The sequence below is a fragment of the Alosa sapidissima genome, chromosome 3 (genome assembly GCF_018492685.1).
Source record: "Alosa sapidissima isolate fAloSap1 chromosome 3, fAloSap1.pri, whole genome shotgun sequence".
Classification (NCBI taxonomy): domain Eukaryota; kingdom Metazoa; phylum Chordata; class Actinopteri; order Clupeiformes; family Clupeidae; genus Alosa; species Alosa sapidissima.
This window is the reverse complement of record NC_055959.1, coordinates 968,096-995,257: the sequence shown is the minus strand read 5'-3', so window position 1 is coordinate 995,257 and position 27,162 is coordinate 968,096. Positions and strand designations below refer to the sequence as shown.

General features: G+C 39.3%; 1 protein-coding gene across 1 annotated transcript; it reads left to right on the top strand.

Annotated features, from left to right (window-relative positions):
• Positions 1-27,162, top strand: hs3st4 (heparan sulfate (glucosamine) 3-O-sulfotransferase 4). Its single transcript, XM_042087553.1, has 2 exons — positions 1-1,245; positions 26,257-27,162. Exons 1-2 carry the CDS (start codon positions 641-643, stop codon positions 26,906-26,908), a joined length of 1,257 nt encoding a protein of 418 aa, XP_041943487.1. The 5' UTR covers positions 1-640; the 3' UTR covers positions 26,909-27,162.

Below are 27,162 nucleotides of genomic sequence, written 5' to 3'. Positions count from 1 at the left end.
AAGCGTCGAGACTGCATGGAACCGTTATAGCTGCCGAGGAGTTAAGAATTGAAATGGGCCTCTATATTTTTTCATCCTCCGGAACAGAGTTCAGTGTATTGGGAGGGTAAATGTAAGCTATTTTATTGTAAAATAACACGAATTAGGCTACGATACATTATTATAGCAATGATAGAAACCAACGGCGTGAAGGACAGCGAAGCCACGTAGCCGTGCTGCATTCAAACAGCTAACTGATCTAGTGGATGAAGACGTGTCTCCCAGACTACTTCAAAGGCTTTCTTTTTTTCCATACATCGCCAAGACGGCGTCCATCGCACCCTTCTTTTATTTGACGGAGCTTCTCATTTGGAATCACGCCAGACCGCAGCCTGCAGAATCAGGGCATATATTGTCACATATGATGTCAGCGTCGAAATAGCCTAAGGAATCTATAGTCTATTGAAGAAAACGAAGCGATATTCGTGTCGAATTTGAACGATTTGTTAAAATGTGTATTTGATATTGCTTAGAATTGACTAGCTCCACGAAGCTGTAGCTCTGTGTTGGTTGTGACAGAACGTTGTTGTCGAGGGTCCATGCAATACTTGCAGTGGAAACATGTGTGGCTACTTCTCTAAACGGATCACTGCTATCAGAGATGGCATTTTGGTCCAGTACAACGGTTTTTACCTCTAAAGTATCCCGGAAGATCATATTCATGTTTACCCTATCCCTCTCTGTCACCTACCTTTTCTACAGCTTGGTTAACTGTTATACCTCACTACAATTCCCAGCGCAAGAAAATTATGTATATCAAGGCAGGCCGGTGACTGACGAAACGACTTTTATGACATTAAGGGGGAAACTTTATTCCACGTCACTCCAGGGCGAATTAATAGAACGCACAAGCAGCGAACCAACTATTTTTTCGACAAATCCAAACGATGTTAAAATCGAAGGGCGGACAGCAGAATGGGTTAGAACTGACACGGCTCCTACTAACACCATCGCGATGGTACATACGGCAATTATGGACCAGCAGCACCAAGGATTCAGCACTACGGACAGCGTCTTCAGGACCTCTATGAACAGTACCCCTGAGTATGGGGAAAAAAAACTGCCTCAAGCTATTATAATAGGGGTGAAAAAAGGAGGTACTCGAGCTTTACTTGAGGCTTTAAGAGTTCACCCTGACGTTCGAGCTGTGGGCAATGAGCCCCATTTCTTTGATCGGAATTATGAGAAAGGGCTGGACTGGTACAGGTATGTGTCTTTTGTCTTTTGTAGGCTATTATATCTGATACTGTGAGTTAGATTAACATTTCAGTGAGATGTTCCGCCACAAGCTTGAAAACATTGACAGATGATGAGACTGTCAAGTTTTGAATGGCCTTCTGTCTATAGCCTACCTCTATAACCACACATTCTTTGGTGGTTCTCCATCACTTTTAGAGGCATAAACTGTAGCAGCATTTTTTTTCTCAATGCCTTACTAATTACGAAAGATGCCCAACTAAAGTTTGGCCATTGTGTAGGCCAACTGAAAATGCTTCTAGCCATTTGTCTGCACAAAACAGTGATTTTGTCAGTAGCCATCAGTATATCTCACCTGCTTTTACTTTTTGATTTCCTGACAACCCCATATTTGATTTTGATTACACACAAAATCAACACAAAAGGCTTCAAACTAATACATACTACAATAGCTTAGCCTATAATACAGAGAATAAAGTCCCTGACATTGCCAATGTATGCCTGAAACGCTTAATATTGCACTGTAACGTTGTTGATTGGGTAGGATTATGACCCTTTGTCATTTTTTGGGTACCATCTTAGCGCTAATGATGGTGCTTAGCTCATGGTGTTGCCTTTAAAAATAGAGATGTTTATACTGTTAACCATTAAGATGCGGTTTGCTTATGAATGTGGTGTTAAATTAATACATTGTTATTATACTGGGTAGCAAGAGTGTGGAAGTACTTATGCTGTTTGCTGAAATAAAAGTAACATATGTAAACACCCACTCTTCTTAACTATGACAGAAGGGGTCATATTTTAAGACCACATGATGCTGCACACAAGACAATGTACAGCTTCTAGAGAGAAGGGGTTGAGAATTGCCATGTTGTCAATCATGCCAGTGCTAGATGCTATAGCAGTTGTGATAGCAGTTGTAATGGAACACTCACATGGAAAAGATTGAGTACATTTTTTAGTTCGAAATGTATTGTCACACAGTATACACATCACTGTATGTATGCAATCTCTTTTTATATGTTGACTAACCTTGTCCCTCTTTTTTTAAGCACTGCTTCACCACTAACGATACATTATGCTCATATATGCAGTACAGATGACAATCCCCCACTTGATTATATGTTGTAGGGTCCCTGGACACGTTTCAGTTATGTTATCTTATTGGTACAACAATAAATGTAAGATTTTGACCAAAGGTATGGCTTTTCAGAAGCATAATGTGGTCAGTGCAAGACTTTGTTGTTGCCTACGAGCTCAGATACTAGGCGAGTGCAGACGTGTCTATGCTTGTCACACACACACACAAATCCTGCTTTTGCATACATGGATTCACGTCCAAGCAGATTCCTTCTTCAGAGATGTACTCACTCGTCATCCAAAATATCAACACGCTGTTTGATTTGGCACTCCTTGCTCTTAAAGGGAATGGCAAATGTTACTCTCATTGGTTTAATGGATCCAAAACACACCCATGATTAATTAAGAAACCCAAGAACAACCATTTTTAACCATGCATAGTGGAGACCAATTTTCTTGTTGTCAAAATAGTGAAAGTGGGTTCAGACACTACCTAAACATTCATGCGTATCACACTTCAGACTATGCGTTTAGATCGCTAAATAGAGGGCTCAAAGTCTGTTTTTGTTTTGGCCTTGTTGGTTTGTTTCTTCTGTGGTGGCTATTGTTGCTAGCGAAACATTACCTTGCCGCGTTAGATTGCTACATTGTCTTCAAAGCAGCCACATTCCATCATGAACTTCTCCTATATGGAATAGGCAGGGATGTGCATTCATACAGCATTGTTTTGGTGTTTGGTGGTGAAAGAGTGTAGTAATGTGTGTTTTAGTGTTCCATTACATATATGTGTGTAATGCACAGCTTTCCACAGTTGTAAAGTATGACTAGTTTTCTAGGGTTTCTTACATTAATTCCCATTGTATTTAGTATTAGCACCTTTTACAAACCATATGACCAGGGATCGAAATGAACTTTTTGGCCTAGTCAATGTGGCTGGTAGATGAAAACATTGTCAGACCAGGCATATTATTTACCGGCCAAAATTAAACAATACTTAACTATTTTGAAAGTATCAGTAATATACTATCTTCATCTATCTTTTTCATTTCATTGTACACCACACACAGAATGGGTCTAAGAAATTTGACCAATTTTACTTTCAGATAATTTATTAGAATATTACTATGTTTCAAATTCAAGTTCCCACGCAAACATGGTGGTGGACCATATATCAGTTTACTAAATTTGATATTTGACACCTTTTCAAACATCAGCAATATTGTCAGTGAATCAGAGTTTGACGAAAATGTGAACTGAAGATGTTTGTGCAACTGGCCCCAGCCAACTGGGCACATATCTAAAAGAAACTATTAGTCCAGTCATTTTATGAAAAAAGGTTGAACAAATTGCAACAGAAGAAAACTTAACTGATTTTGTATCCGTAATTACATTATGCCCTGTTTGCCCATGTTAACAAACAATTTCAAAAAACGTATAATACATTTTTTGTTTGTCTTGATGTAGTAATCAACTCAGTAATTTTCATGGTGATATGTGAAGGTTAATTTTTTTTCCCTATTTGCATGAGAAAAATACTGTATTTTTCTAAACTTTCCCCTATTGGGATTCTTCAGGGCTTTTTTTCACTTACTGAGGACATACCAATGCTTTGATTGATAACTGAAGTGATTAAAATCAAGAAGGTTAAGTTTAAAATAAAAGTGCTAAAATTGAACTTTTTTTTCCCCTTCTGGTCATTATCTGAAATAGGTTAAAAAAAAATCAATAATTATCTATATCAACTGATATGAAACACTTAAATCGTGATATAGTTTTCAGCCATATCGCCCAGCCCTACTCTTGTGTTTCCTTGCATATCGGCCCTTCCATCTCTCCCCTCGTTATCACCTCCTCTGGCTACAATTGGACAAATGACGTTGAGCTTTGAACTATTTCAGGGGCATAAGCTAGAAGACTGAGGACCGAGGAGAGAAGCCACATGCAAATAGACTTCTGAAGTTTGCCTACAAAAAAGCTACCATCTTTGTCCATATCAGATCAGGGGGGTATTCCAGAAAGCAGGCTTAACTGGGTATGTTAACTCAAGAGGTAAACCTGGGATTTCAGTTCCAAAACGTTAAAAATGATCAGGCTATGTAAGTAACTATGGTAACATAGGCTCTGAACTTAGCCTGGTAGGGGGTAGGTTTTGTTCAGGTTATGTTTAATTATTGTTTTTTTATTTTTTTGGGGGCCTTTTTATGCCTTTTAATGACAGGACAGTGAAGAATGACAGGAAGCGAGTGGGAGAGAGAGTCGGGGTGGGAACCAGAAAGGACCACGGGGCGGGATATCGAACCCGGGTCGCCGGTGTACAGTGCAGGGGCCCCAGCCAGTCGCGCCACGGCCAGGGCCAAGGTTATGTTCAATGCCACACAATGGCGTTTCATTTTGACGAAGGTCTGATTGACAAAGAAGCACAAAATCATGTAATATTCATCCGTGCAATTCACCGTGAGAGGGTGATAAGATAGATAGATAGATAGATAGATAGATAGATAGATACTTACTTTATTGATCCCCAAGGGGAAATTCAAGGTCTCAGTAGCATATAGACATCACACACAACATGCACCTACAGCAGAAAAAGTAATAATATAAGTATATACATATAAAAAACTCAACTGTATAGAGACAGTAGAAGATAAAAAAAATACTAAAATACTAAATATACTATATAAACTAAATCAAATATCCACATAGTGTGCTTAAGGATGATCAAGCAAGCATGAGGCGCTTGCAGTGACAGGGCAGGGACTGAGCCTGTAATTCTGTGTGCATGGTAGGGTGCTCTATGAGAGTGAGTGTCATGGTGATGGTGCAAATAAGTAAGTCCAACAGTGCAACAGTGCAAGAATAAAGTCTAGAGACCAGCATAAAATAAATATGGACATATAAGAGAATATCAGTGCAAGAATAGATTGAGGTAATAGGGTTACAGCCATTGGTCAAGTATTAAGTATAAGGTATTAAGAATTAAGTACCACAATCCAGGCTGTGGGAGGGAGGGAGGGGTTGTGCATATGTGCTAATATAGCAAACAGTGTAGCAGTAACCACGACATCACATGATAGCCTATCCTTTCTTTTCCAAACGAGTTTTTCAAGAGGCATTCATACAGAACTCTGCGGCTAGACTTTTAACTAAGACCAAGAAGAGAGAACACATCACCTCTGTGTTGGCTGAACTGCACTGGCTCCCTATTTCCAATAGAATTGATTTTAAGGTTATGTTAATTACTTACAAAGCTCAAAGGCATAGCACCTTCATATATCTCTGAGCTTTTAATATCTTATCAACCACAAAGGAAACTTAGATCATCCAATTCTAATTTTTTAATCGTACCCAAAGTGCTCCACAAACAAAGTAGAGAAGCTGCTTTTATCCATTATGCCCCAAAACTATGGAACACCCTGCCTCTGTACATCAACTTACTTTCTGTCAGGCTAATGACATGTTATTTTCTATATTTTTGATATGTTGCTGAGTGGATCATAAACGGCCCCAGCAATGAAGAAAAGTGATTGATGATGACTGACTGACTATTATTGTGTTACATGCTTCAAATGTAAAGCACTTTGAGCTGCATTCTGTGTATGAAAGGTGCTATACAAATAAAGCTTATTATTATTATTATTATTATTATTATTATTATTATTATTATTATTAAGAGCGAGTTTTTCAGCTGAATCCTAAATATAGGCTACTTGAAAAGCAATCTCCATTTCTACATTACGCATGGTGGATTAGAATAGAATAAAATAAATCTTTAATGTTGGCTAGCTAGCCTACACCATAGTGGACATTTGTCTTTGGCTCACGACTCACCAGACATAGACAGATGGACAAACAACATCTCAGACACATTGAAGATATAATTAAAACAAGTACAGTACAAAAAAGGGAAAATATAGAAAACTAATAAATAAGTTTATATATAGACTACATAACAGCTCAGCCAGGTATGCATGTTGTCGATAAGTTTGGTTAAGAATGCTGATGGCATTTTGAATAAAATAGTTTTTCAATAGGCTACACTCAAAATTATGTGCATCGACAATTGCTCTCCGACTGGGAATTGTTGTAGTGTTGGAGATGCAGAGCATATCGGCAAGCTATCGACAATGCGTAAAGTTTGCTTTGCGCTAAAGCAGTTCCTGGACACAAACCCATGAGGATCATTAAAGTGTAGTTTCACCAACTGTCAGGTCAGCATTAGCACATATCCGATTCATATTTGATTTATTTCTACATATGAAAGAGGCCTGAAACCAATCTAATAATATCAGAATCCATGTGCTTTTTTCCTGTTTACACATTCATGCTGCACATCGAAACTATGCCACATATAAGCAAAACTTGGAATTGGGTCACATTTAACTAATGGTGTAAACGTAGCCTAAATTAAGTTTGAATTAAGCCTAAATTAAGTAACTGCATTGCTGTATTAGTGTCTGCTGCATGTGTGTGTGTCAATCAGTGGCAGATCTTCATATGGGCTATATGGGCATCTTCTTATAGGGCGGCATGAACATTCGCGAGTACAGTATTTGTTAGCTTTCATTTGCGCCAACCGGTTTTCTATCGCTCATTTGTACGTCAAGTCAATCATATCATATGTGTGGCGAGAGGGCGCTATATACAGTATTCTATGCAGGCACGTGTACTAGCTGCCAAGAAGGTCTCACACACTGTGGTTGTTGAGGAGGGGAATGAGGAGGGGTCGGTAGGTTCACCTCTGGGCCTCAGCGGCCCTTATTTATAAAACTCAGCATAGATTCCATCCTAAAATAGTGCATACGGCCAAACCTTGCAACCTGTGTACACACAAAAATATTCTGACTTATAAAACCATGCGGTGCACACCTTTACGCAGCCGGCTGCTTATCAATACTAACAAACAAAGGTAGTAACACTATGAAATGTTGTTCAGGGATATATTTTGTGCACTTTGTTAGGGACTGAGCTTTATTTTGTTATTTCACCATTAGATGTTGCTGATTTACATGTCTGAAATACATGTTCAGGGATATATTTTGTGCACTTTGTTAGGGACTGAGCTTTATTTTGTTATTTCACCATTAGATGTTGCTGATTTACATGTCTGAAATACTTTGTGCAGGCTTTACGGATGGGTGAAAGGATATGTAAATGCAATTTTTTTTTCCGCTTAGATTTCTTCTATAAATCCCAACATTGGCGGTGAAAGATACGTACAGCCCCGTTCACACAACTTTTTTGTGCATAGCAGCCTTATTAGCCTTTAAATGAGGCCTCTGGTCTACCTACTGGAGCGGGGGAAGTTTATGGAAGTGTACTGTTAGTATACTTATTTTAAACTTAAAAAGTATATATATAGCTTACTTTTTGTGTACTGATCAGGGCCCATATTCACAAATAATTTTACGGCTAAAAGTAACTCCTGGCGAATTTAGGAGCAACTCCTAAGAAGATTGGGCATGACACTCATAACTTTAGGACTCCTAATTGTTTTGAGTCATTTTTGTGCTGTCAATTTAAAAAGCCCTATCAGGTCTGGTTATTCCTTCGCTGTTTCTGGGTTTTCGCCTGATTTTGGGCTAGCATTTTTCATGACATAGCTCCCCCTGCAGCTTTGCACCCACCAAACGACCCAAAAAGTGTTGTAGAATCATCAGACCAGACCAGAGACCTCTCAACCTGCATAATTAAGGTCATTTTTGCTAAAATTGTTGCATAGGGCTTCTATAGGTCACAGGTGTTGTCCCATTCCTGTTATTAGAGTTTTGAACCCTTACACCCTTGCAAACTTGATCACTTACAACAGATGTCAGTTAAGTGTGTGAGGATTAAGGGCTTAGACCAGTGGTCTCAAACATGGTGCCCGCGGGCATCAGGTAGCCCGCGGAACGGCTATGAGGCGCCCCCAGCGCACCTTCTAAAAATAGCCAACAGATCGCCTGCAGATCACGCTCTAAAAACACGCTCCATTGTGAAATTATTAATTGCACAAAAAGATTGTTTTTTTTTTTGTGTGAAAAAATTAAGATTAGATTCCCCATACAAACTTTGAAATGAACAAACTGAACAAAAATGCCGGTAGTGTCGGTAGCATATTGATATTAAAGTATTGAAGAATCAGATGAAAATACAGTTGCTTAATATGTAAAGACTTATAGGCCTACACAATATTGATAATTTAAAAGTAAAAATCACATAGGCCTATTATTTAGGAGGACTACCCTCGCAAAAAAAGGGTGAGGGTCTGTTTGTTTCAAATGAGTAGCCCTCCATATGATTTCGGGTTTTCAGGTAGCCCTCATTCCCAAAAAGGTTGGAGACCCCTGGCTTAGACCTTAGAAATGAGATTGGGATTCAGCCAAAGGCTTTGAATTGCGCAAAACAGGGCACACATGTAGTGTTTGATTGTGTCTCTATAACCTTGTTTTATATAGGATGCTTTGTCTTTTTCGTGAATTTACTTTATTTTCTGAAATGTCCCTAATTCACAATGCCTTGCACAACAAGTAAGGGATAATGGACGACGACACTCCATTAGATTATCCGAAAATAAATGCACATTCGAGGCTGTGGTCGTTCAACCTCATAGTGCGTTTATTTTTCGGATAATCTAATGGAGTGAAGTCCATTATCCCGCTTATTCTACTGTTAACAACATGTTAAATATTAAGTTAATTTTAAATTTTTACTCATTTGGATAGTTAGTTAATTGGATAGCTGTTAAATAAGTATTTATTTCAAACTGTTACTATAGTCCTGCATGAATGGTTGCTACGCTGGAACACTAACCAGCGGGTCTACCAGCTAGGCTACATATAAAACAGTCAAAACATTGATGGAATCAATTTCTTTTTTGTAAATTGAACTGCACGTTCCCATTGATGGTGAAGTTTGACATGGAGAACGGCATATCAAAAGATGTTGAGCTAAGCGCACTCCTTTGGTCATTTGGAGTTGCGACTTTTGCAACTTTTTTCCCGGACAGTATCCCACTCCACTGCTTTCTTTCGACTGTCGTGGGTGCCCAGTAGCTGTTGAGACTAGTCTCGCGTCTGTCCAGTCACTGCCATGATCTGCCGGCTCCCCAGTCCAGCCTCGGACAGCAGCTGAACGGCGGTAGCGCGCAAAGAGTGGTGAAACGCTTCTCAAGCCCAACAGCCTCACTGTTTGCGTGGCAGCATCAGTCCAAGATGATTAACTCCCAGCGGCTCTTTGGAGTACCAACAGTTTTTTCTTTCTGAAATTTCCTGCGGTGTACACAGTGGGTGCAGACAAAATGCTTTTGCACCAGGTGGGCATTTCAAAACATATTTCTTGAAGCTCGCAACTGGGCAAAGCGGCTCGCCAGGCTGCGCAAACATGAACCCCCAATACTGTACAGTTGCTTTTGCGGATCAGTCGCCTTCTTGTGGTTCTTGGTGTCGGCGTTGTATGACAGGCAAACATATTCAACCCCAGCCTCGTCTGTCTTTACCTGGAAAGAGTCTTGGCGAAGATGTCGGTTCCCCTCTCTTCCTCTACGTGCCAAACTTGGGACTTACTGCCCAAGCCGTGGATTTTGTGGTGTTTTTCTCATGCTTTTGGCTCAGAATTAAGTCCAGATTGTCCTCGCTGATAAGTTTGTGCCTCTTGCTGTCATTTGGGGTTGTTGTAGGCCAACTTTTCCTCTTAATGGACGGCTTTTGGCTTTCTGGAGTCTCCTGCCCTCCCCATAACTCTGCCTTGGCCCAGGTGTCGAAATCGACATATTTTCCAAAAACATGCTAATTTCTGGTAGGCCGTAATCAGACATATTCAGTGCAGCGGTGTTTCTTTAATGTTTTTCCTTGATACAATGTTTCATTCGGGCTCGGGCTGAACTCGGGCGAATTGATACAATAGATTTATGAATTGTCAATGTCCAGCAAAAGGCAGTGGTTTAATTAGGCGCCTGGCCATTCACTTTTCATTCTTGGCCATAGTGTGTTGAGCTTGATTGACTCTGTCCTATTTCAGATGCTAAGCAGTGTCTATTGCGGTCAGTAAGTGGATGGGAGACCGTTTGGACCATCAACTGAAAAAACACATCAGTTCACGCTGCCACAAAATGCAAAGCGCCATGTCATAAAGTGTAAAAGAGTGAAGGAATTAAGGATACAAGGAAGTTTATTGTCACATGCATATAGTTACTGGAAGTAAGAAATGCAGTGAAATTATGTCTGGTGTCAGCCTATTTCTGCATTTATGGGGGGTGGGGGTAAAAAGTGCAGTAGAAGGGGTTTAGTAGATTAAGTGGCAAGGGCTGCATAAGAAAGGTGGGGGAGGATTTGGATTGGGCGGGGGGCACCAACAAGGAGCACCCAAGAGCAACAGGGGCAAGGAAAAACTCCCTTACCAAGGAAGAAACCTTGGGCAGATCCACGGCTCAAGGGGCTAACCCAACTGCCAGGGGTCTTGGTGTGTGTGTTGGGGGGATGACAGGGGAGATGGGATAGTGTGCTGTGTATGCGGGGAGAGGGCAGTGTGCAATATGTTATGTTGCCTAATTTTAATATAGTGAATTGAGACAAACAGAAATGCAAATTTCTTTCAACACTTTTAATGTAAAATGAACACACAACATTTTAAAACTTTTGCATTGTGTTGAACTAGTCCCTCCACAGGGCGGCCATATTGTAGTGTTGTCACGATACAAAAATTAATGTTTCGATACCGATACCAAGTCAAGAATTGCGATTTCGATACTTCTTCGATACTTTTTAAAAAATGTATTTGATTTGGGGGCCCCACCACCTTGACATCATCATCAGTAATATTGAATATACTGTAGTGTGATCATTCACACCAGTGGCCATCCCAGATTCTGCTTGACTCTCCACACAAACACATATGGAAAATGATGGCTTATGTCATATTTCATATATTCTGCATAATTACTAGTAAATATATTTAGCAATTTGAAAACTATTCTAAAACTATAACTATTTTTAAACTATTACACTTAGGCATAATTATCTTTAATGTGGTGTGTAGGTCTAATTGAGTGCACATTGGTGATGTGTAGGTGTAATTGAGTGCCTGTCACTTTAAGAGATACGCGAGAGTAATTGACCTTGACTCACGTTTTAGTCTAGTGAATAAAAGTTGCACATAGCGCATAAGGATATGTGGATGCAATTAATTATGTTTTGTATGTCATTAGATAAAATAAATGTTAAAAAAATGTACAAGTCGAAGGAAATCTTTCTGGGATCATAGAAGAGATAAGTGTCTTGCAATGTTCATTAATGATTTTAGCAAGCACTATTGTCAAACGTGACCTGAGCTAGCGGGATAGTTAGCAAGGATCTCTTTTCAGATGTAAAAGTTTGCGATGGTTGCTTAGCCTATTTCTAAATTACATTGAACCCAAATAGTAGGCCTAAATGACCAAAATCCCACAGCCTAGGTAGGTTAGCAAGTGAGCAAATCAACTTGATATAAGCCTATTATTATGTGTTACCATAGCATCGTTTGAACTAATAGCCATGTCTCGCTGTTTATAGCACAACTGCGCTTACAGTATGTGTGTGTGAGGAGAAAAGACGCACAGCCACAGGTTAGGGGAGGAGGCGCTAGTGCACACGCATGTTACTTCAAAAGAACACGGTCATTCTCAAAAGTATTGATACTAATAAAATTAGGCATCGTGACATTTTTAATTTCAGGGTATTGCGATATTTTTTTAGTATCGGTGCACCGTGCAACACTACCATATTGTAATGCTTTTTGAGCACTTATCTATATCATCTATTACATCTATATCGGGTATAACTGCGTGTGCGCAAGGATTCACGAATCACGACACACCAACCTCGCTCCAGCTGCGAGATCACAACACATGATTGGCACGACGTTTTCACAACATAGCACATGATTGGCACGATGTATTCACATGCCAACTTTTGGCGGCGGAAGGGACGGGATATGGGTAGACGACTGCCATGTTTGCATTTCGAACTAACCCCATACATTTCTATGGGAGATTATTTGAGTGCCGTGTCTCCTCATCAGAAAATCTATGGTTGAACACTGCAGGCATTATTTTCACAAGTCCGTGGCTGTAAGAATAAAAAACATACTTTAAAACATACATATTTTTATGATAGATGCCTTCTTGATTCTGCTGGAAACTAAAGCAAAATATCTTTGAGAAGTTTAACACTCTGGTAAAAAAGTTAATCACCATTCCATATCAATGCTGTTTTATAACTATATAACAACCACAGTAAACAAAGGTTTAACCTGGAAGCAGGCTTCGCAACAATGGAATCAACCCTAAACAAGCTACCTATCATTATCACTGGCACAGTCAGCTGTCAGCAACAAGTCAGCTTATTATGACCGCTGCACAGCGAAGCCACAGCCACAGTACATATACGGAATGAATGGACTTGGTGGAGGAAACTCCACTCCTCTGGGCGTCGTGGAGCTCTGCCTCCGCCTTGTCCATTAATTCTGTATATTGGGACACCTGGTGATGAAAATAACTAAAGGTAGAAAGACAATGATATCCTATGCAGTAATCTACTTGGCCCCCACATTTTTAACCTTCCCACCAACATAATAACTTCCTGCAAATGTAATAATTATTACATTGGTGGGAAATTGGGTTATTACGTTGGTGGGAAATTATTACGTTGGCAGGATTATTACTTTTAAAATGTGCAGATTTTGTGGAGATTTTTATTATGGTGGTTGGTGGTTTATTAAGTTGGTGGAAAGTTATTACATTGGTGGGTGTTACAAACCAAACTACCAAAATCCTTGCATGAACATGTGCAGACGGAATTTAATATTATAAAATAATATTAAATATTATAATAATATTAATGTTTACATGCCACAATATTCTGGTTAAAAGAGACATATGCTAGGGGTGTTACTCCAGTTTTTAGTGTTCAGAATATGAGTTTAATCAGGTTTTGGCAGTTGGAATATGGTGTTTACATGACTCCTGACTCATGTTTACATGCACAAGCTGAACATTTTGTCATTATTCCGAATAAAACCGGAATATGGTGTCCATGAAAACATAAACAATGTCTATCTACCATTATGATGTCCATCTCATCCAAAATGATTGTGAAATGTGAAATCAATATTATAACAATGTCTATCTACAGTAAGTTTCAACAACCAACAAAAATAAATTGAAGACCTAACGTTATTGTTTCTCGAGTTCACAGAGTACTGTCGGTACGGAAAAAATGAAAACAATCGGTTTTACCTAGCGCAGCCAGGCAGCTACAGCGCTACACTCTTAGGGCATGTACAGGGGGCTCACATATGCCCCACAGAGTGTAACAGTGTACCTCTTATCTGTTTTCACACTCTGTCCACTTCCCTTTAGCTTCTTCTCTCTATTCCCTTTTTTCTTCTTTCTGACACTCATGAGATAATCTGACAGTTGTCCCATAAAAAAAAACTGCAGAAATTGGCTGTTTAATGTTAGTTAATGCCTGCAATGTGATGCTGGTTGACTAGTTTGTTTATTCATGGCAACAGCTGATATGGAGAGAAAACTGAACTCTCTGAATGGTAGAATGACACGCTCACTCTAGTTGGCAAGGTTTTGTCAGTGGAAAAGGGCAAAACGTCCCTCTACTCATCTCTCCTCACTCTCTTCCAGGGTTTTTCTGTATTCAGTTACAAAAGAACCGTTTAACATGTAAACTTGTTACTTGAACTAGGAATATTGATCCTAAGCACCCTAGAAACCAACATGATTACCAGCATAGCAACAAATTTATTTAGCATAGCAACCACCATGTCTACCCTAGCAACCACTACCATAAGGTCAACCCAGCTATAGCTATAGCAACAATGACTGCCCTAGCAAACCATCTGAGCAAATTTCTAGCAACCACTTTGCATGCACTGGTATGTCATTCAGGAAATGCGTTTCTAGTTATTGTTGCTTGTGCAAGTGTTTGGTCCATAAGGAAACAGAATAAAATCTCAGAGATATGTGAAAAGCAAACAGGGGTGAATGTTAATCTATCCACACAGCAAGTATGACCTTTCTGTTTGCAGAGTCAGCTTCAGATGGCAAGAGATGTCCAATCTTCCATCACTGTCAGCCCAGCTTAATTAATGCCCTAGAGCACATAGGAGGATGAATAAAGCTGATTTGCCTACTGATGAGTCATGACTTAAAGGCAACTTTTTCCAAAATTTACTAAAAAGATAAACCTAGACTTGCATTCAAAAGTTTTGCGGTCACTTAGAAATGTCCTTGTTTTTGTTGAAAAAGTTATCAGAAATCCAGTGTAGACATTATAAATAATGTAAATTACTATTTTAGTAGGAAATGGCTACATTTTAATGTAATGTCTACATAAGCATACAGAGGTCCAGCATTACAACATATTAGAATAAGCTATACTGCTCAAAAAAATTAAGGGAACACTAACAGTTTTCCACAATTGTTAAAACACATTTTTGAAACCTTCCACCCTTTTCTCCATTCTCAAACTACATTCACAGAATGTCTGACAGTTCTTGCAAAATAAAACACTCGCCTCAAAAATTTTACTTGTGCTCAGAACCAAACAGTGTCAGAGTACCGATCCAGTGTATTTGAGCAGTATATTTATAACACAGAAATGTTTTGAGCCTTTAATATCTCAATATGGTTTAGTACACACAACCCCAATCATAGGAAAGACTGCTGACTTGACAGTAGTCCAAAAGACTCAATGACACCCTCCATGAGTCCATGAGATGAAATCTTTAAGCAAATGTAAATAAAAGGCACAAAATAAGGTTGGTGTGAGAGTTATCTGTGTGATTTAGGCGACCATTACGTTTCTATTTTTAGCTCTTCAAGTTTACTAACAGGAGTGTCAGGAATGAAGTCCCAGTCGAGCTGCTTGTGGGTTTGGCAAGCTTAATATTGTTTGGCTTTATTACACATGATTCTGGCGATTTATACCATGTGCAAAGACGTGGCATGTTCATAATTAGCCTAGATGTCACGTTGTTGAAAATATTTCCCCTAGCACTTTTAATGTTAATGCATGTGGACACTAGGTGGCACTGTTGTATTACATTTCATATTTAAATATGGTTAAATCGTTAGGAGATTGTATGGTAGCCTATAGAAATGTGAGCTTCATAAGTACTACTGTAAGGAAGGTGCAAATATTATGTAATTTTTAATGGGAAATTAATGGAAATGTTATTTCTTGTTTATTCTTATTTCAAACCACACACATCCATTTGTTATCATACATATGTATACACATTTATACCTAAATACTGTAGGTTGCATACAAAATAGTGTGACCTTACGTGTACCTCCAAATACCTCAAGTAAAGTTCCAGATTGGTTTTCATTTACTGTTTGTGTTCTAATCGACACCCATCATACATTATTCCTAATGCTTTACCCATTTAACAGCGAGAGTATAGGTTCTGTATCCTGTCTTACCTTATGAGATTGAGATTCATTGTGTTTGTGAATGGTCAAATCCTCAAACCCTGATTTTTTCTATGACAGTTCACAATTAAAAGTCTTCCAGTTTCTAGTAGGCTATATTTAATGTTATGCAGATAGGATACATCCTCATGTAGGCCTACACATACAAAGTTAAAACCATGTCCTTGAAATGGATTAAAATCACTTGGGAATGTTGTGTAAATGACAGCTCAATGTGTAGATAAAATGCATCTGACCAGCGTTAACTGCAACCTCAAATTTAGAGGTCATAACAATTTCTCTCCAAAAATTACCTGCTCCTAGAGCTGGGCTATTCAAAATACGGTGTTGCTAAAATTGCTTCTATTGTTGCTATAAGAGACATGTGTTCATGAGTATCCAGCTACAGTTAATGACTTCAGTAAAATATATTCACAAAAAAACACTGGATGTGGTGGACATTCCTTTATTCTGAGATGCATCAATAGGCTATCAAAACAATTCCAAGCAGACATAAGGCTTATAGAGCAGGGGCCGTATTCACAAAGAATCTTAAGGCTAAAAGTAGCTCCTAACTGGGGAATTTAGGAGAAACTCCTAAAAATAATGGGCGTAACTTTAGGACTCATAGGATTTTTTTTTAACTAAGAGTAATTCACAAAGCATTTTAGCCCTAAAAGTCTGGGACAGCTTAGAAGAAGTCAATATGACTCCTAACTCACTAAGACCTATTCACAAACAATCCTAAGCCACTTTTGTGGCATTTCACATTACAATGTTTTGAAATGTGAATGTAGCTACAAGAGCTCCCAATAACGAGGGAATAATTGTGCATTGTAGCTAAGTGATGCAATAACGCCACCAACAACAATCAAAACCATTTATTGTCAGCATGTAAACTATATGTAACGTTTCATTGTAAATCAAATTAAAATGTTTCTCCTCTTTGCAAACTTGTCTTCATACAGATTCATTTGTAAGATACTGAATCAATCCCTCATGTATTTCATTAGGCTACTAGACTATTTGCTTTGTGTTACGTATTCATTTAGGCTATTTATTCATCATCCTCCATCCTTTGCAGTACGCAGTAGCACACACATTCTCACCAGAAAAGACCTGTCACCTGTCACTCATCATCTTAGGGGAGGTTTTTGGCATCAATCATCAGCCAATCAAGGTGGTCACTTCAATCAAGCTTGTGCATGAGTAATGACGTCAACCATAGCAACCGAGTTCTTATCTTAGGAGTTGTCATTTTTCCATACTAAGGGCCCCTCCCATTTCTCCCCCCTTAAAACTTCCACTTGGTTTTGATTACCCTCAACATTAAATTCCCTCGACAAGGGAAGTGGGGGTGAAGATCTTTCCCTATGAATTGGGACACCACTATATGCAAATTAGCTTAGCGAACGTGCTCACCTACGTCACGCGTACCGTCAGTGTCTACCGGTAGTAGCCTGCTACTATTTTCATTCAGGAACATGCCGGTTCCAGCGGTCATGTTGACTGTTGTGTGGGCTGTGCTGGTTTATTGTCTGGTTAATCAACAAAGATATTCGTGTTCATGTGAACGCCGGAACACACATCCTAAATATTGCCGAAACTACCCAGATCAGATATATAACGTTTTAAACATTTTACAGGGGGCAGACTCTCTCAAAGCACTCAGCAGATATCATGAACATCGTCAGATAGCTTTGTGAGATATTTTCTAACATTAGTGTTCAAAACTCAACAATCCATTGGATGTGCATCAAACTAACATATTCCAACATATTTCGAAATTTTAATATGCTTATTTGAGAAAATATATGAGCAATGTAATTGTTCCTTTCCAGCGGTGTCAGCCATCTTGGTTGAAAAATTTGTCCGGCTCGCTGAGCTTGCACGGTATCCTGGGTAATTTCATCTCCCACTTTGTTTTAAGCCTGCATCGGTCCTGGCTATATTTTGAGGGTTGATTTTAAGGGGAAAATAGCACTTCCCCTTGTTCCCTAAAGTAATGGGACACCCTACCCCTACACGTGCATGCGCAAAAACGAGGGTTAGGGCAAAAATCTAGGAGAAGAGGAGGTATTGGGACGGGCCCTAAGAGTAGGTCTGAGCGGCTTTGTAAATAGGTTTTAAGAGAAAACTCCCATCTAAAAACTTTTATTGCGATTTAGGAGTACTCCTAGTGGTAAGATAAAATGCTTTGTGAATACGGCCCCAGGTCCATATAGATTATTTGTCAAATAAGCCAGTAAAACAGTACAATACAATCACACCCAATTTGTCATAGCAGAAATTACCAGAAGGATTTTTGATTTTCAAAAGCGTTTGCCAGTCACAGCCAAACAAAATTGGCGACTGGAGCTAAAATGAGCTGGATTTCAAAGCATTTTTTAATCAGTTCTATCAATCTATCTGTTCTTGTTTTTAAATTTGTTATTATTGAGTTTTATTTTTGTATGTCTGTGTTGTCACTTTGTTGTTACTGATGTCGTTGTTGTCACTGCTGTCTCAATGTTGTCTTGTCTTATTGTGTGCTGCCTTCTTAGCTAGGGCCCACTTGAAAAAGACATTGCAATCTCAATCTTTTCCCTGGTTAAAAAAAAGGTCAAATACAAAAATAAATAAAAACTGTACATTGTGTTCCAAAGTCAACTGGCCTTTGTCAATTCATCTAGTCAACAACTAGTTTTATGTTAAAGGCTATTACTAAACTGTTTTTCTGACTCAAAAACATAGCACATACAGTAGGTTAATGTCCCGGGATGTTATCCTTATGATTTCCTGAAACTCAAACGGAGTTGAGCAGGAAGACATTTATGTTTTCTGCACAATCTGTTTGGATTAGCATGCAGAAAAAGGTCAAGATACAAGACATAGTCTCACTCAGTGAATTTAAAGTCACTGAAGTCATTGCAATATTCTAATTGATGATGTCATATTTTTTCACTTTGGACTCTGAAGTGACTATTGTCTACAGGCTGTGATTTAATGTTGAGTCTGAAATTGTACTGTTGTCACTCTCTTAAAAAAGAGAGTGACAGCAGTACCTACAATGGGACTGACCAGGGTAAATAACAGGTAAACTAAATTAAAAAATAAATTGTGGCTGTAGTTTTTCCTCTCATCCTAAACGTATGTTTGCATTTCAAGGAGACACAAAATCCTCCATAAAATGAACAGAGCTGGTTCCATAAATGTCTACCATTTTACCTTTTAGTAACTGTTCTATTATCGACAGACAATGCTCTAAAAATTCTGATTCTTCTCTCAGGACATACAATAATGAAATAGTGAGGGTCATAACCTATACATACAGAAAACTGTTCAATAAACCTCATCCTATGTACAACTTGTCACATGTAAACCTAAAGAAGTTTAAGAGCATACTCAGTAGTCTAAGAAGTTAAGAAGTGATCCTTTCCTTGTCCAAGGGCAATGACAATCTTCTGCCAGCTTAATTTACAAGAGATGAATTGTACTAATGAATTAATCAACTAGCAAATACGTACAAATATTTTCTTATACACATTTTAACTAGTCCCGCTGTGTGGAAAACGCATTTGAATGAAACTTTGGATTTTAGAATGATTTTGAGTACTTTTGGGAAATAGGGTCTTTCACCCGTATGGGGAAGAAACTCATAGAAAAGAGCAATCTTTGAGATTATAGTAACGCAAGAGACAACCCGCTGGAGATAAAGATTTAATATCTGGGATTTATTTCATCTATGAATGTTGACATGTTATTTTTAAGCCTTCCCGTTGGTAGTGAGGATTACAAGAGTTAATCTTTAGATCTGTAAAACATTATCCTACATTGGCAATGTGTGTTTGTGTCAGATTCTGTCACGGTGTCAATCTAGCTCTGTTTAGGAGATTAACATTGTGCAATGTGATTTACTGGATGTGCTTAAACAAGCTGTTCATTTGCTCACAGCCTCTAAGAGTTGTGCTGAGATTCTAGGAATATGTACCTTGATACCTTGATGTGTATCTCAACACAATTTCATTTGAGTACAGATACAACAAACATAGATCAAGCCAAAGCAGTGTGGCCAAGAATACCTTCATTATCAGTTACAAAATACTGATCCTTTGGATCTTCTACCACTACCACTACGACTTAAAAATTATTAAATGGCCAATGTGCAATAAGCTCCATCTGACCTGTTCAGGTTAGTTGGTCAAATGCAGAAATGTGGAAATATTGTATTTATACTTCCTTTTTTGTCTCTGCGGAGAGACATTGTTGAATTCCTAAAATTCAAAATACACTTTGCACAGGTAACTGTTCTGAGTACCCAAGTAATCACTTTTAATGTTCTTTAACACTGAAAACATCATTGCAAAAGATTATCAGTCATTTCACTTCCTTAGACAGCTTAAAAATTACTGGATCGATTATTGAGGATCATTGAGTCCATCATCATATCTTCTATTACAGTATTATAGTACAGCAGCAATAATGGGAAAAGTTACAGTGGATTTTCAACAAGTCATCCTAAATTATAGGCGTTCCACTTCCTTCAGTCTAATCTCTGTACATTCACTGGACTGTAAAGCGAGCAAAGAAGATCTCCTCTGACCCCTCACTTCCTGCTCATCATCTCTCCTTCCATTAGGGAGGTGCCATAAGGCCACTGGTGACTAGATTCACTGGTGACTGGGGCAGTCGTGACCTTCTGGTTAGGGCTTCGGGCTTGGAACCGAAGGGTTGCCGGTTCGATCCCCGACCAGTGGGTACGGCTGAAGTGCCCCTGAGCAAGGCACCTAACCCTTCACTGCTCCCCGAGTGCCGCTGTAGCAGGCAGCTTACTGCTCCGGGTTAGTGTGTGCTTCACCTCACTGTGTGTTCACTGTGTGCTCTGTGTGTTCACTAATTTACGGATGGGATAAATGCAGAGACCAAATTCCTTGTATACGCAAGTATACTTGGCCTAGAAACCTGATTTTTTTAAAAAGAACTAAACTCCCTTTAAACAGCTTTTACCCCATTGCTAACAGGACTCTGGCCTTGTCTTCTGCTCACTTACTACTATCATACATACCATTCACCTATGTAGCCTTTGTGGTTATATGGAATTCCCCATTCCACTTGCCCTTGATCATATGGCTAATGATCAATCTTTTATCACTATTAAGAATCTGCTGTTTTTCATTGCATATCATTGTCAGTGAAATGTAAGTGGAGCAACTATTATGAAGTGCTGCAATACACAGCAAGGGCAGAGACAGAGTTGATCTGAGTAATCTGTGCCAGTGAAGTAAAAGCACCATTTGGATTAGTAAAGGTTGCAATGATGGATAGGCTTAGACCTTAATGGAACAGATTAGACTCTCTAAACATGACCACTGCACTCTTAGCTGCCTGTTTATGCCAGATGTTGACCAATAAACATCACAGAGTAATTATGAACCAAACCACCGGTTCAGCTTGCTTTTACCCAAGGCAACTGTGTTGATGGGTGAACGAAAACCAAGGTTAATTTCACTGAGCAAAATTAATGCAAATTTATATAGGGCTTATTGTCAAACGCCGGAAGTAGCTAACCGCGACCATACTGTTGACATGACATCCTCATGCTGCTAAGCACAGCACGCCTTATGGCTTCATCTCGTTGATATCAAGAGAAGATAAGCTTGATTTGTGTGGGCCCATATCTGAAAGACCCAATAGCAGGAACACACCAACACTTTGGGAAATTAGCTTATTCACCGTCTCCCCCAGTTAGATAAGATTATGCATACCCTTCACATCTCTGTGCATGCAGTAACTCAGTCTGAAGCACACACCACACATCTTAGCATAGCTCATTGAGGTAGGCAGCTCTAACTAGCCAATAGCACCCAGTCACAAAAGAACTCCAACATTTTCTCATTTACATTTACATATACTAATGTAAAATGCACAGTGATTTTATAACCTTAAACAAAGTTTGCATTGAGGCAAAGCACTGCTACTTGGGTTGAGTGATTTGCACGCAGCACCTGACAAGCTCCTGTGTTTTGTGCTTTGCCTGAATGAGAATGTAGTTCCATGCATCTGCTTACCATAGCATCCCATAAACACACTCTTTAATCTTGTGGAAAGCCTTCCCAGAAGAGTTGAAGCTGCTATAGCTGCAAAGGGTGGACCGACGTCATATTAAACCCTATGTCACTTAAGGGTGGGCCGACGTCATAGGTGGACCGACGTCATAATAAACCCTACTGTATGTCACTTAAGGGTGGACTGACGTCATATTAAACCCTATGTCACTTAAGTTCATATGTGAGTCAAGGCAGGCGACCCAATACTTTTGGCAATGTAGTGTATATGTGATGAGTTTCTAAGTTTTGAAAAGTTCTCTTTTGCATATTCCCAACATGGCCACCGCCCAGTTTGACGTCAGGTGGCGACACCTAATATAGATCATAAATGACTGTCACAGGGCAGTTTTGAATTGAAATAGGTATCTCTTGCATACCTCTGTCAACCAATAGGCTGCTCACCAAAGAACTCATGGGGGATAGTGTAGCGCTTCAATGAAGACCTATAAAGTACTACTTACACTTCACATATTCAACTCATCAGTATGCACATTACATGTGCCATATCAGTGCCTCAAAAGCACCAAGCCACTGTATCCAAACAAAACATAAGGAAATAAACAAATAAACAAACAAAAAACAGAGTTTACTCTAACCAATAGTTCTTACACTGAGAACTGAACTAGCCCATTTCCTAAGTATGTGCTGGTGAAATGTTCTGGGCTGACACAATTGTAAATAAGCCTATTTACAGGTATAATAATACGACCTACCCTGGACCTGTGTATAGAAGCGTCAGAAAGGCGGGCCTGGGCCTGTGTGGAATCAAGGGAATGTAAGGGCTCAGTGTGTGTGTGTGGTGGTTTGGCCCAAACATATGTCACCCAAACTGCCTGTCCAGTATTTGTATCAGAAGCACAGGTCTCCTGATCCTGCATAGCAATGTCAACAGGTTTCACCATCAGGGCTTACAGTACATACAATCGTTTAAGCTCCTTCCTCAACTGGGATCTGAGAAACCCAGTCATTAGTGTGGACAGCTTTTGTCTACGCACTATGAGTATTGGTTAGAAGAAGCATTGGTTTTACCATCACCTTCAACACCGCAGGAGGAATACAAAGAGATACTCATGACAGGAAGAAAATTGACATATTTTGCATGTTACGATAAACAACTTTAGTCTGTCCAGTGACTGAATTGAGAAATTTGAAAATGTGGGTCTTAGAATCACATTCAGTCATGGTATAAATGACAGTCTCCCATTTGTCTGCCAATTTCTTTTGGCCTCTCTCACCCTTGTTAGTGAGCAACACCCTGTCCCCACTAACAATCTGACCACCTTTTACCCGCCGGTTGTAGACTTAAGCTTGATGTTTCTGCCCTATGATTGTATTCTTTTTGACGAAGCATTGCCTCCCTGAGATCTTTTTAGAGGGAATCCACAAACTTAGAGTAAACAGCATCATCATCTTCCCTCAGTACAGACTTAAACAACACATCCACCGGATTGCCATGGGATGTGGCCAAATATTAGATAGAATGGGGGAAAACTGGCTGTTTCATAGACAGTACTGTTGTACATAAACACCAGTGTGTGTAGCATCTGAGGCCAAGACTTTTTCTCTCTGGGTGGAAGCACCCTGATCATATTACCAAGGGTACGGTTGAACCACTCAGCGAGGCCATTACCCATAGGGTGATAGGCAGCCGTGTGGGATATTTTCACACCCGAGAAAGGCAGGAATTAGATCACTGTCGAAGTTTGCATCCTGATCTGAGAGTATGCGCTCATACCGTAGAAGAAAAAAAAAAGATCCCATAGCTCCGAGCGATTTGTTTCACTGTCTGGTCTGGGCAGTAGAATGCGTGGGACAGCTTTGTGTCGTGATCAGTCACCACTAAGACGTCGACGGTTCTGCTCTTTGCATCCTCTGTGGTCCAAAAATCAATACAGATCAATTCTAGGAATGAAGTTGCTTTCAAGAGGAGCACAGCACTCTGGTGTTTTGCTCGCCACACATCAGGTGCAACACTGCAAGTTTGGATTTCGTACATCAAAGACTGGGATATGAGCTCACTTACTGTTTGGCGGCTTTGCCACTGAATTTGATTGGCTTACTGAGTGAACGCTTTTGAATATCGAAACGCCTATTAAGGTTTTCCATGTGATGTATTAGGTTCTATAGGTAGGGATGCGTTGTACCTATATGAATGTTGTTGTCTGCAGTTGCCTCTCGGTAGGCTACATCTCTGTATTTTAACAATATCAACATATTAGGTACCAACAAAGGTAATGATGAAACATTATCCCATTGTTCAGTATTTGATAACTTGTCACAGGAACGTTATTTAGCTAGAATTGCCCTGATTTTGAGTGGTGATCGGTATGAGCTGTGAAATTTGGCAAGAAAGGAGTCATACATGTCTTCTCTCTGAATGTTGACACAGAATTAAACAATAAGTTATAGTTTGTTAAGAATTTAACTGAACAGGGACAGGTTTGGTACAGCTTTGATGCAGTAGACTCTTAAATGTTAGTAGGCTACAGTTATAACCAGCGTCAGTCAGCATCATGTAAAGTGTCATGAATCCTGTAACATATTATAACACAAAACACTTATGGCTCAATCTCCATGGATATATAATCAACCAGAATGTCAAAATGTGACATTGTTAAAGCTCATTAATTGTATGAAACAATTAGCCATTGCAGCATAGGCTATATTACAGTAGGCTGTTATGCTAGCTCACAACAAGCTTTAAGCAAAAAAAGTCTGACAATAAGTTTAGTTTCGATACATGAAAGCCTTGCTGAGATATGAGTTCACTTCCTGTTTGGTGCCTTCGCCACCGATTTCGATTGGCTGTGACCGTTTTGAATATTGCTCCAAAAAGCAATGCATTTGTGATGCTTGGTCTGAAGAAGAAAAATTGGGACCTGTGAAAACCTTTTTGTGTTTTGGATGGAATCAAATATGGTGGCCAGATTGATTATGTTGACCTCACAAGTTGGCATGTGTAGGCTTTAGGACCTCCCACAGTATTAACAGAGTAATTCCAAACAGATCAACAGTACCAAGTCAAAATGTAATTTTGCTAAACGCAGCAAGGTCAATGATCTCCAGATGTATTGAGGCTCCTCCTAATTTACCAAGTTTGGTTTCGGCCTGACATCTTTCAAAATCAACTTAACTATCATGTGTCTGAGCGACTTATGGTTTTTGAGATGCTCTCACAGCAAATTAGGCAAGCAAGCTGTCAATCAGGCATCCTAGCTTTGATTGACAATAACTCGATCCTACAGCAAGCCTGGAAAATGACACCCAGATATCCTTGTAGCCAACGAAGAGACATTTCCAATGACAATTTTACCGTACAAATCCTACAAATCACCCTACGCAATTGGACGATCAGAAGTATAGTAGAAGTAGAAAGTATAACACTGGGTAGAAGTATAACCTTGGTGTCAAATGATAGCTAACCCTCTGGAATTTCTCGTTTGTATCTAGATTGTATAGCAGTGACTGTCATAGAATCAAATAAGCATTATTTCAAATGAATCTCTATTTCTGTTACTGTTCCTAACATTTTTTCCAATGACCAAAATACATGGGTATTTCCACATAAATAAATGTGTAAAGAATTTGTCTTTTACTCTACAGTGATCTACTTTTAGTTACAGCTCCACAAGACCTGATTCTAGGCCTCAGTTGTGTTTCAAAGGTAGAATAAGTGACCTAGAGGGTTGAAATGTTGACAGCGTTGTTACGGTCTGTGGGGCGTCATGTAGCTGTATTAAGAATATTCTAATATGTGAAACCTTTCTGATTGATAACTGGGTCATAAACTGATAACTGATTTCTGGTTGATAACTGGGTCATAAACATAATATACTATAATACATCTATCATTATACATCTACTCATCTACCTTAAAGTAAATCACATTGATTTGGTCTGGCCAACATCAATGCCTGGAGTCTCTTCCCTTTATCATTTTAGGTGTGGAGTGAGTAAAGCTTCCTCCCAAGACATTAAGAAAGAAGCTAGCGATAGATGTTTGCACCCCTGTGTTTTAGCCTCCTTATGTGCCACAGCCCACCAGGGTTGGCAAGGTCACAGGTGCAAACCTGGCGCTGAACGGTGCCATCAACACAATTCGAGTTACACCAAAGTATTTTATACCGACTTGATACTCAAAAAGTGCCTTAAAATTAGCCTTGTAATTATACATGGTCCTCACAATGAAGTCAGTGAAGCGAGTAAAGTCATTTAGTAAAATCATCAAAAGATCATAAAATCTTTTGTCTTTTCACAATTTATTCACTACCACAATATAAACATAATTGTATGCAATGTTTTAATTTTACTGTTGACTCATTGAGTGGCTGAAAGAAGTAATTTATTGTTTGCAATTATACATTGTTGCATTGTTGTATGGTGTTTTCAACATTATTTACTTGTGTTTTACAGAGACTTAATGCCCTCTACATTGGATGGCCAGCTGACAATGGAAAAGACGCCAAGCTACTTTGTAACAAGTAATGCACCTAAGAGGATATACTCAATGGCAAAAGACATCAAATTGATCATTGTTGTGCGTAATCCTGTCACCAGAGCCATTTCAGACTACACCCAGACCCTGTCCAAAAAGCCAGAGATCCCAACATTTGAGGTTTTAGCTTTCAAGAACCGAACACTAGGACTTGTTGATGCCTCATGGAGTGCCCTGCGGATTGGTATCTATGCATTGCACTTAGAGAGTTGGATGCAGTACTTTCCCCTCTCTCAGATGCACTTTGTTAGTGGAGAGAGACTTATTGTTGATCCAGCTGGTGAGATGACAAAAGTACAAGACTTCTTGGGACTAAAGCGCATTGTTTCAGACAAACACTTCTATTTCAATAAAACCAAGGGATTTCCTTGCTTGAAGAAGCCAGAAGACAGCAGTGCCCCACGTTGTCTTGGAAAGTCAAAAGGCAGAATTCACCCAAGAATAGATCCTGATGTCATTCACAGACTGCACAAATTCTACAAGCCCTTTAACATGATGTTCTACCAAATGACAGGGCAGAATTTCCAGTGGGAGTTTGAGGAGAATGACTCACAGGGTTCCCAGGACTAGTTAACTACAGAGATTCATAGCAATACCACCAGCCTTTCCACACCAGAGTCCCATCTTGTGTTATTCCTTGAATGATTGCTTGCACACATAAATGACTCACAGCTGTCTTCTCAATGTGTCTGTATTCATATGAAAAGTGTACAATGTGATATGCTAATCACACTCCCTTTGTTCAAATTGTACTGACTGATGGCAGAGCTTCATGTTCATGTATACAAAAGATACACACAAACACAACTATATATATATATATA